This window comes from Musa acuminata, chromosome BXJ2-3 (genome assembly GCF_036884655.1).
Source record: "Musa acuminata AAA Group cultivar baxijiao chromosome BXJ2-3, Cavendish_Baxijiao_AAA, whole genome shotgun sequence".
Classification (NCBI taxonomy): Eukaryota; Viridiplantae; Streptophyta; class Magnoliopsida; order Zingiberales; family Musaceae; genus Musa; species Musa acuminata.
Window position 1 is genome coordinate 9,311,282 of NC_088340.1, and position 12,864 is coordinate 9,324,145.

The 12,864-nt window shown below is 42.8% G+C and overlaps 2 protein-coding genes across 3 annotated transcripts; one reads left to right on the top strand and one right to left on the bottom strand.

The window, feature by feature from the left end:
- The first annotated feature begins 3,487 nt into the window (after positions 1-3,487).
- LOC103975203 (protein MONOCULM 1) lies at positions 3,488-5,420 on the top strand. The gene has a single exon (XM_009390109.3). It carries the CDS (start codon positions 3,681-3,683, stop codon positions 5,037-5,039), a length of 1,359 nt encoding a protein of 452 aa, XP_009388384.3. The 5' UTR covers positions 3,488-3,680; the 3' UTR covers positions 5,040-5,420.
- A 3,607-nt stretch (positions 5,421-9,027) lies between these two features.
- Positions 9,028-12,599, bottom strand: LOC135583139 (ubiquitin-conjugating enzyme E2-17 kDa-like). Of its 2 annotated transcripts, none has more exons than XM_065098969.1 (3): positions 12,470-12,599; positions 10,731-10,962; positions 9,028-9,441 (listed from the first exon to the last, which is right to left on the bottom strand). In XM_065098969.1, exons 2-3 carry the CDS (start codon positions 10,944-10,946, stop codon positions 9,211-9,213), a joined length of 447 nt encoding a protein of 148 aa, XP_064955041.1. In that variant the 5' UTR covers positions 10,947-10,962; positions 12,470-12,599; the 3' UTR covers positions 9,028-9,210. The 2 variants fall into 2 exon arrangements, with proteins under 2 accessions (XP_064955041.1, XP_064955040.1); XM_065098968.1 differs by having other exon boundaries at positions 12,462-12,599.
- Positions 12,600-12,864: the final 265 nt, after the last annotated feature.

Genomic DNA, 12,864 nt, shown 5'->3' on the forward strand with positions numbered 1-12,864 from the left:
TTATTCTTTGAAAAAAAATTATTGTCTAATTCTTTTTAACATAATAGATATTGTCATCCAAGTTCCAAAAAAAATCATATATTAGTCAAAGAAATAAAGAAAATTCATTTTGGACACATAAATAATACAGGAGATGCATTTTAGAAAAGAAAAGAAACATCAATAATTTTTTAAAAATTAGAATTTTTTTATAAAAATTCTGAAACATTTTTTTTATAAAAAATATTTTAGTTGTGCATTAGATAAATCCACAAAGGAACCCTCAAAAGACATCTTGTTCATCATAATTAATGGAGATAAATCATGAGAAATAATGTCACACATAAGTCTCAGATTGTGCGTGCAAAAAGAGGTTCTCTTATTTAATTAGTAATTCTTTTTTTTTTCCCTTAGGGTTAAAAATGATCTGAAGCACACTTCATGATGATGATGATGATGCATGCATGCAGATGTGGCCTTGCAGTGAGAAGAAGCGTTCATCACTTATCTTAAGTAATTGGAAGCTGCATGGTCTTGGTTCATGTTTTCTTGGATACCCCAAAATGGTTTGACTTTGCTGGTTCTGCAAGCAGCGTTAGGTGAGGAGAAAGGCAGAGAGCAACATGGCGGAAGCCATTAAAGACAGAAGCAGACAAGGAGTGAGAGGAACAGGTTGAAGAAAGGCGAGGGCAGAACATAAACCCTAATAATTACAGTACATGGGGACAACAATCAATCGGGTGTCACCTCTCCCTGTCTACATTGTACCGAGCGTGTGGGCTGCTTGTATTATATATATATATATATATATATATATATATATATATATATATACATATATTGATAAGTTTCTTTTATCTTCAGCATTTAATATATATAAATGTCATGTTATGATAATAAAGCTTTCAAAGGAGAGAGTAGTACAGCCTCCAAAGAACCCTAGGAGAGCACCTTGATCCAATGTGAGGAAGTAAAAATACTTGCATATACACATTTCTCTTTAATGTTATCTCTTTTTTTTTTTGTTGCAAACAATTTTAGCCCTTATATTGACTTAAATTTGAAATCAGTTTTTGCAAATAATGTCTTTAATTATTCTTCAATCCTAATATTTTAGCACTTGTGCCTTTGAAATTCTCATATCAGTACACTCTGGTTTCTGAACATATGATGATTTGGATCCCTGAAATATGTAGATTAAGCAAAAGATTTGTGCGTGAGGGTGTGTTGTTTAACTTTCCTATGGCCTCTGGAGCTTAGAAGGTAGCAATAGAGAACTCTAAGAAGAAGTTGGAAGTCGGAGAATGCTTATGCCATTTAGCTCATCTCTTTCTTCTATCCATTCCATCAGACATGTAACCTGTGACCAGTTACTGCTGCAACTCACTTCGGCAGGCCTAAAGATCTCTGCACCAGTGAGGTCGGGGCTTCATTTGTTGGAAGGGATTACTATGTTAGAGATTGGAGATGAGAGTGACAGAACCAATAAGTGGGCTTCTTTTTGCGTATGCATCGGTGTTTCTCTTTTCATTGAGCTAATTACTCTCAGGGCTTTTCATAATAGGGTGTCATCCTTTGGTCCCCATGTGTTCTTGAGTGTGTTGCCTTTTCCTGCCTTGAACTCCACTCAAGACTTCTTCCTCAACCTGTCTCCTTTTCTCTCTCTCACATTCCAAAGTTATTATATATTTTGTTTGGCGAACACACTGCTTTACTGATCCAAGGTTTCATGTTGGGTGGGGGCAGTGGTGCATGGAGCCGAGTAAAGGAATGGACGCTGGAAGAAGTAAGGTGAGGAAGGACAGGTTATATTTTATGGAGAGAGAGAGAGAGAGAGAGATGGGGAGGGAGATCCGAAGATAGAGAAAAAGGTGGACTTTTAAGCATGTCAAATCAGTGCACCCAAAGAGAGGTAAAATTCAACAAAGAAGAACAAGTTATATTTGTTTGGTTGTTTGATGGGGGCATTGTGATCCCCCTCAGGGCTCTTTTTCCATGCCATTTCGCGTTGGCATGTTCTGCAGCTGCCTGTTCCCATTAACTTCTCCTTTTCCCTTCTCCTGATGCAGTTCGGGGCAGAGGGATGAGCTGCAGATTCTCTTTCTGTTTTGGGATGAGAGCTCTTCAGTTTCCACCAGTAAGATCTGCTCCACTTCTTTATGCTGGCTGGTTGTAACACAGAGGAAAAGGTCTCCTCCTCTTCCTAATCTCCTCCTCTCTAATAACTACATGGATATATAGATTCAAAGAGATTTTTTCCTCCTCCTTCTTCTTCCTGGCCATGGTCTTCAGGCGACAGAAAAGACGGGGAAGAAAAAGATTTTGGAGGCCGTTGTTGCTGTGGGTGAGGAGTCAGAAGTTGCGTGCATGTCCTAAGCATGGTGGCAAGTTAGGCATGTTAATGAGTGTTATGATCAAAGGGATCTCTTCATGATGAGGGGCAGATGTTGGTGGATTGCCTTATCTGGGGCTGTGTCTCTGAAACATTCCATCCATTTTGTCAAATGGCCTCTCTCTCTCTCTCTCTCTCTTCTTTCTTCTGGGTCTGCAATATCCCATTTGTTTGCTAATGAGTTGTACCAAGATGCTTCCTTGGTTTCGTTGTGATGTGAGAACTCACTGGGAGTATCAGTGATGGAGGCCGGACCTCCTTTAGCTGTGCCCCTTCCTCTAGTGTGTGCAGACACACACACACACAAAGAGAGAGAGAGAGAGAGAGAGAGAGAGAGAGAGAGGAGATTGCTTGTTGCAACAATCTTTTCTGTACTGACAGCAAGGGAGGGCTGCAAGGAAGTCATCTGCGAGCCATCAATGACGATCCCACATGGAGACAAAACAAGAGATGGTTGGAGTTGGTTGTGTGTGATCTGCGTTCATCCATTAAAAGCTTTGCGTGTCTAAGATTCAGATAGAGAGAGAGAGAGAGATAGAGAGAGAAACCAAAGAGGAAACAGAAGAAAAAATCACAGAGAGAGAGAGAGAGAGAGAGAGAGAGAGAGGAATTGGTGGTACTGTTGAGGAGTGGATCTCTCGACGCTCCCCTCCTCCTCCTCCCCCCCCCCCCCCCCCCCTCTCTGGGTTTCAGTCATGATTCAAGAGCATCTTTTAGTTCTCTGAGTCTTTTTAAGTCGCCACACTCACTTAGGGCTCCTACCTTTCATGCACACGCTTTTAATGCATGAACTAAGCATCGTCCTCCCCGACTTCATTTCCTCTCTCTCTCTCTCTCTCTCTCTCTTCTTCTCCTTCCTTCACTGCATGCCTCCATCTCGTTCATCATATTCTTATCCTAATATTCCCCCATCGAACTTTCAGAATGTTTTAGATTCCTACCCTTCTCATTTAGCCCCTTCATCATTCCTAAGCTGACAACAAATCAGCTCCCAGCTCAAGGCACCAAAGTCCATGTAATATAAGACAAGAAAAGCATAAACTTTTCCCCACCCCTGCCACACTGTCACCCCCCCCCCCCCTTACAAACAGAGAGAGAGAGAGAGAGAGAGAGAGATCTGAGATGGGGCTTGGTGAACAGTGAGACTACACAGAGGAGCTGCCACTCCCTACTTCAATCTAAGTAGCTACCACTACTACTACTACTAAAACTACTGCAACTATCAATCCCCACACTTGCTGTGTTCTTTGCAGATCATGTCCTGTCAAGGAAGCTGCTGCGTTCCCAGATGTCCTATTAAAGCAAAGGGATGCCAAACCCTCCAATCTCTCTCCCTCCTCAGCTGCTACTGCTCTCTTCTCCTCCTCACTCCAACAGGTACTCCTCCACTGCCCTTCGCTCCTCCCCCCCGCCGCTTGTTGAGGCTTTAGATATGCTTAGCTCACTCAAGTCCCATGAAGAAGGAGATCAAGAACACCACCGCCATTCCAATCCCCTCCACCCTAACCCCCAGCATGGCCTGATCTCCCCTTCCGCCCCTGTGCGCCAGCTCCTCGTCAGCTGCGCCGAGCTTGTCCACCGCGGCGACCTCCCGGCGGCGCGGCACACCGGTTCGCTCCTCTTGGCCACCGCCTCCCCCTATGGCGACTCCACCGACCGCCTGGTCCACCAATTCGCCCGTGCCCTCTCCCTCCGCGTCGACCCCCTCTTCCCCTCCGTCGACGCTGCTTCTCCGGAGGCCCTCCAGTCCTCCTACCTATCGTTCAACCAGATCACCCCATTCCTTCGCTTCGCGCACCTCACCGCCAACCAGGCCATCCTCGAGGCCGTCGACGGCCACCGCCAAGTCCACATCCTCGACTTCGACACTTCCCACGGACTGCAATGGCCGCCGCTGCTCCAAGCCATATCGGAGCGCTCCGACCCCAACAATCCACCATCCATTCGCATCACCGGCACCGGAAGGAACCTCGATGTCCTCCGCCGCACCGGCGACCGACTCCAAACTTTCGCCGATTCTCTCGGCCTAGGATTTGAATTCCACCCCCTCCTCTTCCCCTCCACCACCAGCGACCCTAGCTCTAGCACCACCACCGACTTCACCTCTTCTTCTCTCCGACTCCATCCGGGCGAGATCCTCACCGTGAACTGCGTACTATTCTTGCACAACCTACTACAAGACGGCAGTGGCAGTGACGACTCCCGCGACTTAAGGGCGTTTCTTCAAGCTGTTCGAGCGATGAACCCTGCAGTGGTGACGGTCGCCGAGAGGGAGGCGAACCACAACGCGCCCATCTTCTTTCAGAGATTCATGGAGGCGTTGGACTACTACACGGCGGTGTTCGAGTCACTGGAGGCGACGCTGCCACCGACGAGCCGTGAGCGGGCGGCGGTGGAGCAGGTCTGGCTGGGACGCGAGATCGAGGACGTCGTCGCCCGGGAGGGTGAGAGGAGGAGGGAGCGGCACGAGCGGTTCGACCGGTGGGAGACTCTGATGCGAGGCGCAGGATTCACGAACCTGCCGCTCAGCCCCTTCGCGCTGTCGCAGGCGCGGCTTCTGCTCCGCCTCCACTATCCATCGGAAGGGTATCAGCTCCACACGGTGAGGGATTCCTTTTTCTTGGGGTGGCAGAACAAGCCCCTCTTCTCAGTCTCGTCTTGGCATTAGTGCAACAGCCCTAGGGAGGAAGCTGAAAGCAAATAGGTCGAATCCTTCTCCCTCCTTCCGGTGGTGCGTTGATGATTCGAGTAGGGTTTTTGGTCTCAGTTAGAGAAGAGGGAGGGAAGCGAAGGTAATAGATCTTAGCACATATGTCATCATCATATCTGATCTTGGGTAGGAACCCTAACCCTAGTTTCAGCTCATGTCTCTTGGAAGGAGGAGACGGTGGAGGTGTTGCACGTTGCATGGGATTTTGGTAGTTGTGACCCCAAAAGGGAACTGTTGATGCTCGCCATTCCTCAAATCTCTTTCCTTGTGACCTTCCTCCTTCCCATCCCAAACCCCCTTCTTCGAGAGTTTTCTATGCTTATAAACTATAATAAAAGCCAGGGCGGTTGCACCATTAATTATTATCTTCCTTATTTTTCTCTCTCTCTCTCTCTCTCTCTCTCTCTCTCTGTTATAATGTATGATGTATCCCCTTCCTTCTACTCCTGCAATGGATGTCCCTTTGGGTTATAAAACTGTTTCCTTCCACGAGGGGAAGTCATGGTGTCATGCTGTGGCTTGTCTTCTTTCTGTATAGTTTATGCAAGGCTCGATTGTTTTCATGCTTGCATATGACTTATATTTTGTGTGTTAGATCAGCAGTAACGATGGCGGAGTGACCACTAACTGCAATCGAAGGGGTTCGAGAAATGGCATCTATGGGGATGGGAGAGTAATCATCAAGTCGAAGAAGGCCACCACTGAGGTGGGGTGTTTAGAATAGTCTGTGCTGGGATGTGCTCCCGATAATGGGGGTTTAGTTCTTGTTTCTTGTGCTCATGTCCCAAATATGCCAATCACCTCTCTCTTGGGGCTGATTCCTGCCTTCCTACCGCGCCTTAAATCCTGCCTCATGTCCCCTCGAACAAACTCATGGGTTTGCTCGACGCCAGACTTTTTTTGTGGCAACGTTTGCCCCGCTTTCCCAGCAAATCAATCCCACAAAACATCACACTCCCAGTTCATGTCTCCCCTCCCCCCTTCCTTGGGATCCTGCATGCTGGGTTCCTAGCTCAAGCTTCAATGATTCCCTACCTGCCTTTGTCTCCTCCTTCTCGCACCTCCCCCTGCCCTTTGCTTCTTCCTTCTTCTCCTAGGTTTTCCTATGTGAAGCCCAAGAAACGATGATGATGATGATCCAGAAGCTCCTAAGGAATACACAAGTCTTTCCTTCTTCCAGTTTGTGAAGCCTAAGAAACGACAGAAGCTCCTAGGGAATACATATCAAGCTTGACGACCATGTCTTTCCTTGTTCGAGTTTGTGAAGCCTAAGAAACGATGACCGACGATCCAGAAGCTCATAAGGAACACATATCAAGCTTGACCATGTCTTTCCTTGTTCAAGTTTGTATCTTTCGATCTCATTCCTACCATGGCTTACGCTGACACCAGAAAAAGGATACGACACAGCGGAAGCAACACACCCTCTCTGCCATGCCTTTCTGCTGAGCAGCTGCATTCAATGACATGAATTCTATATGAACAAATCCGAATCCGTCTTGTTCATCTGTCTGTATAAATAGATGATCGCCCTGCGATGACCATTTGTGTGAGTGTGGGTGAAGCGAGCAGGTAGCTCGGTACAAGATTGGCCATAACGCAATATGGTACAGATCGCATTTATTGCAATGATAGGTGGGAATGTGATTCGTCACAGACCAGAATCTGTCAAAGAGATTCTGCATTTATTTTCTTAATGATTGAAAGCTGAGGAAGGATATATTTATGAGGTCGCCTGCTGATCTGAACCGCACAACAATTTCCTTTCTCCAAGGAGAGAGAGAGAGAGAGAGAGAGAGAGAGAGAGAAATTAGAGTTGCATTAATTCTTTTGTGCCGCATGCAAGATTGTGTGTGGATATCAACAGGAATTCCGGAACCAGTTCATCAAAGACCCAACCTCCTCTTCCAATTGTTCATGCTCTTCAATGGATCATAGCATCCGAGAAGAAGAACATATACGCCTTTGCGGACCGAGTGATCTATACATCTATTGCGCTCAGATCCATTGACCTCAGCAAGGACAAGCAAATTCCAAGCCAGTGCATCTCATCTGGTTACCCTGCATTCTTGTAGGATCATGTGGTCTCTTGACGTAGCTTGTTCCAAGCGAACTAGCTAGGTAGCTTCAGAGCTTAGGGTCTTAGCTAAGCAGGAGCTCCTGGGAACCATGCTACCATCCACAGCTCTTGGCAACACATGGAACGAACCACCGATAGTGCTTCCAAGAGCGAACTAAAAGACGTATGGGAACTCATCAAAGTCTTTCTGTGTCTCACTATCTCACACTTTCTTTAAGGAAAGAACACACTGATGCTTTATCCTTGGAGAAGATTCTATCAAAGAAAACATACACTCACTGTAATATACACACCATATCTATTAGCAGATTTCCTTCTCGTATATTTGCATGGTTATTGTAGAAGACTGTAATGCAGATGAAAGTGACTATTTCTCACAGAGAGAGAGAGAGAGAGAGAGAGGGAGAGAGAGAGGGTGAAAACTAAGGAGGTAGGGAGCAAGCCCTTTGTGTAGGGAGATGTGAGCAAGCTCAAGTCTATGGATGGAATTGCTTGTACTGGGAGGGGTAAGGCTCAAAGTTTCTGACATGAGGAAGAGCGAGAGAGAGAGAGAGTGAGTGAGTGTGATGGGGAGGGAAAGGATCTTGCTCTGGTTTGCAGTAGTTGGTGGGGGTGTCGTTGACGGCAGGGTGGAGCGAGAGAGAGAGAGAGAGAGAGAGAGGAAAGGGTGTGGGTTTTACAGGCGAAGCATTGTAGTATTCCTGCGGTATCAGAAAATTCACTGTGTTATGATGTTTTTAGTAATTTTTTTAAAAAAAATATTATAATGCGACATATTATTTTTATATAAATTTTTAAAGAATACCATATTTACAATTATTGTCAATAATACTAAACAAATATAATATGATATTTTTATATTATGTTATAGTATTTTTATAACGTAATACTAAAATATTATTATATAATATTTAACATTTTTATATTGTATTTTTAATATTACTGAAATATTATAATTAGATCAATTCATCATATAATCGATCTATTGATAATATTAAAAAGAGATAAATGGTTAAAAAATTTATTATAAAAAATAAAAAAATGAGGGACATTTGCCAAGATAGATTTTTTTTTTTGGTTGAAAATTCGTCCCATCTTTATTTGCTATGAATCAGAAAATAAATAGATAAATAAATAAAGATGACCTGTCGTCGGGGTGGGTGATGAGAGAGAGGTCTCTCTCCTCTGGGGATTGTGTGTGTGTCAAGACATTCTTCCCACGCTCCATCGGGCACGTGGGAGACGACGATGTGACGTTGACGAGTCGCACACGTGTGCATTGTGGCAGGAGACACAGCACGCGCTGTTGCGTCTCCCTTCGCTGCTTCAGGGAGCGCAGCAGCGCTGCTGCATTCAGTGGTCCGACCGAGTGGCCTCATCCCGTCTCCTGTTATTATTCCACGTCCAACACCCGACTCTGAGAGGAAGGAGTTATAGCATCCCCTCCTTCCTTCTCTTTCCTTCTACATAAATGTATTTGTTTGGTGTTGACGGATGATAGTTTGCATAGATATTTTTAATATTAATAATAAATTATGAGATCCAATCTTACATGACATTATAGGATGAGATAATTGATATATTAGCTTCATTAAATCATATTAATTTTGTTAACTCTAAATTTAACTTCAAATATTTCACTAAAATCAGTAATAATTCACCTGACAGACATTTATAAATCAATTTTAATACCAATTCCATGAGACAAAACTGGTATATATATATATATATATATATATATATATATATATATATATATATATATATATATATATATATATATATATATATATAGAAACTGAGCAGAAATTGAAAACACACACTCAAAACTTCAACCCTGACAGCAGAACTGACACATATAGAAAATGCCCAGTGAAAAATCTGCACGTATGATTTCCAATTCCGAACTATTATACATTCAGATCATGCCATGAGAGCTCAGTTTGATCTTTTAGGGTCTTCAAATACAACATGAAGGAGAAGGATTGTTATTCTTAGTTCTCATAAACATATTACACATCTCAGTTTGGGTTCGAGGTGGGGGTGCTGTCAACCCATAGCATACTTCTGCGTCCATGCTCGAGCTGTCTCTTCGTATTGAGACCTCTGCATCTTGTACGCGTGGGCGATCTCAGGGACGAGAGGATCGTCAGGATTGGGGTCTGTAAGAAGGGAGGAGATGGAGAGGAGGACCTTTGATATCGTCAGTGCAGGGCTCCACTGCTCCTTGAGGATGTCGAGGCAGATGCTTCCGTTCGAGTTGATATTGGGGTGATAAACCTACAATGATTGACATCCAGAATTAATAAAGTGTTTTTTTTTTTTTCGCATCAGCAAACTTGTTTCAGCTTAAAGTTATAGATTTCACAGGCAATCAATTGATCCAAAGCAAAATCTAACAAGCGTACCATGACCATGTGGTTCAAATTCCTCTGATACTTTAATCTCAAAGGTATAAGATAGGTTGATACAATGGCACAGCTAGCAAGATATACCAAACCAAAAACAGATAATTTGATCATTGATTTATTAAGAACTATATATATTTTTTCCTGTTGAGCATCCAAATGCCCAATAACACGGCAAAAAACCTTCTAGCTAACTGAGAATATGTAGATCTCAGAAAGGAGAAGAAAGAAAAAGAAACCACTACATACTCCTACTTGATATTAGGTCAACCAGACTGCCGGTTCCGTTTCGATGTACCAATAGAGATATGCACAATCAAGGCCCATGAATGAAGCACCCAAAAATTTCTGGTTTAACCAATAAATACAAACTTCTAAACAAACAAGATCTTAAAATTACTCATTGTTAGAAAGTGTGCCTCTTAACGTTGTTCCACAAATATCCACTATAAGAATTCGATACATTGAGAAATTAAAAGCAGGATCATAACATGAAAACACATAAAATGACTAATGCAAGCATTACATCTCTACAGCTAGCTACTTATTAATGTCAACAAAGTACAATATTAACATTCCTCTTTCAGCAGCAGACAGCAAATGCTGCTTTTATCTATAGATTATTCTACAATGCTCTAGTTTCTGTAACCATACAGGTGAGTTTCGAGGAACTTGAGTATGAAAAATGGTTTTTAATCAGAATTGAATTCAATGCAAGCGCTCCAAGTAACTAAAATAAGCATGTAAAATTCCATGTGAAGAAATGTTAGAAAGGTTAAGGACTTCGATTTTATGATTTATGAGTTGAAAGCATGACATAGTTAGAAATACTTGTTAAAAGCAAATGCAGACATTTATGCATATCACATAGCAATTGTAGAGGTGAAAGACATTGAAACCTTCTAGCAAACAATTGACGATATCTCTAAACAAATTAAGTTCTTTGCAAGACAAATTAGGTGCCAATCTGCTGCAATTGAGTACCAAAGCAATCAAAATAACAGCAATCTCAATTGCTAGGGTCAAATATCCTCTTAGTTTATGTGATAACAAGAACCAGTCATTATACCTGCATACACATTTCTAGCACAGATCATGCAACAAAAAGTGTTGCAGGCAAGAATAAAATGAAAATCAATATACACACTTATTTCTGCTCACCTTTGTCTGGAAGTTGACTTTTGGAGGCTTAAATGGATAGTCAGGTGGAAAATGTATCTTAACAAAGAACACTCCACCTGCATAAGGACTGTCTGCAGGACCCATGATTGTTGCCTGCCATTGGAAGAGATCTTCCCCAACAGGTCCAGCACTGCATGATGTTGGAGGATCCCTCTGCAAATCCATTAATTCCTTCTGAATCCGTTTGCTAGCCATAGCGTCTTGTGATTTTCTAAAATATGTCAGAATAGGGAATATATCCATAAGCAAACAGATTGTCTTTAAGGAAAAAAAAAAAAAATCTCTAGGAACAGAAATTTGCAGAAAACTAAAAAGCAAGTGGACAGCTGATGAAAATATAAGCCAAAACTTAACCACAAGGAAATCCAAGAGATGAGTTAATTGAACACACCTTAACCTATGCAATATCTTGCACATATTACACAAACAACAACAGACAGCAGACAATTTATGTTAGGCGTTTCCAAGATATAAAAGCAAGCAGTTCATTTTTCAACTCGCCATGTATTAGATATGAGAGCTTTATGATATACTTGCTAGAAGAATCCTGGAAGTCAAAGATAAGTAATATTGTTAAGTTTCCTCGAGTCAAAAGATACACACAAATTGATGGTTAGGCCTTCTTCTGCCTAACTAATGGTATTTGCGACACATAGAACACGACAGCAGGCATTTCGAGTACCATTATATGCCAGCACGCAAACATCCAGGCCATGCACAAACAAAAGAAATACTACCGATACAAAGATTTATGTCAATGGCCAATCGGAAAAAGCTCTTTTGTTGCATGCCCAAGATTTCTCAGATGTCAATACGTCGGCTTTACAAGGTCACCAATCACTAAACGCGCACATCGACCAGAAACATATGTGGATAGAATATGCTGATTTTTAAGAATAAGGGAATAACTAATTTTGTCTACCCTTGGATCACCTCTCTCTATTCTGATGTCAAAAGTTTCAGTATTTGGATACAGAGGCTCAACATGGTCCGTAACCTATCTGGCCATGATGGTTCTACAATTATATTCTGACCTGTTGGAAGATTGTTATGTAGTAAACAAATCCGATGGCGAGCTAGAATCATAGCTGCAGGCAAGCAACCAATGCATCAACTAGCTACCAAGGGAAAAAAGAGTCTGCTCACCAAGCATGTTCCTATACATCAAAGTCAAGAACTCCCCTCAGGTCCTAGGAATACTAGAGCCACATATTTACCAGAATAGGCCATATAACAAAAATCTTAACATCCGGGCATCATTCTTGAGCCAGAAAACCAAAACACAAAAAATGAATAGGCGATGTAACAAAAAACCGATCTTTAGTTCTGAAAACTAAGTAAAACAAAGAATAAACTTCATAAATGAGCAGGAAATCAAAAAGCCCTTGTTCTCGATGTAAAAGTCAACGAAATCTTTCGCTCATATCCGTTTGAACCCGTGGAACACAGGGTTAGTAAGACGATGAGCTACCTCGAAACAGATCAACGAGATCTAATTGTTACCCATGCGAAAAGCGGCGCAGATACGGCAGGGATCCATCTCTGAGCTAGTTTGCCCATCTAAACAAGAAAATTCTTCGAAACAGGGGGGGGGGGGGGGGGGGAAACAGGAAAAGCTCGACGGAAGAACAAAACAACGTCTATAGACCATTAAAATGTTCCGATTCGAGAAGAATTAAGCAGCGACTGTGAAGAAAAAAAGGAGGCGACCTGCTTACAGATCGGAAGAGTTGGATCGATGCGAGCTCCACCGCCGGCTTTGACAAGGAACGAAAGAGGGAGAGAGAGAAGCGTGAAAAGGCGACGGCGGTATAAGGAGAGTAGACGTCGTATCAGGTCACCTCCCGGTCACCGTTAAGCACAAGAGAACCGTTATTATGTATTATACGGATAATATCGGGTAAAACTTAACGGTCATTATGTTTTGTAACGGTAAATGTGCGTTGGCAGTGACGGTAATTGCCAAATGTGATGGTATTTTTATCTGGATAACGTTGACATGTGCATGACACGAATTCGAATTTAACCGGCGATTTTAATCGTACCTGTGTTCTTACGTCCTTCTGCGCTGGCGCCTGCCTGCGTCACCTACCCGTTCCGCGATTGGAAGGTT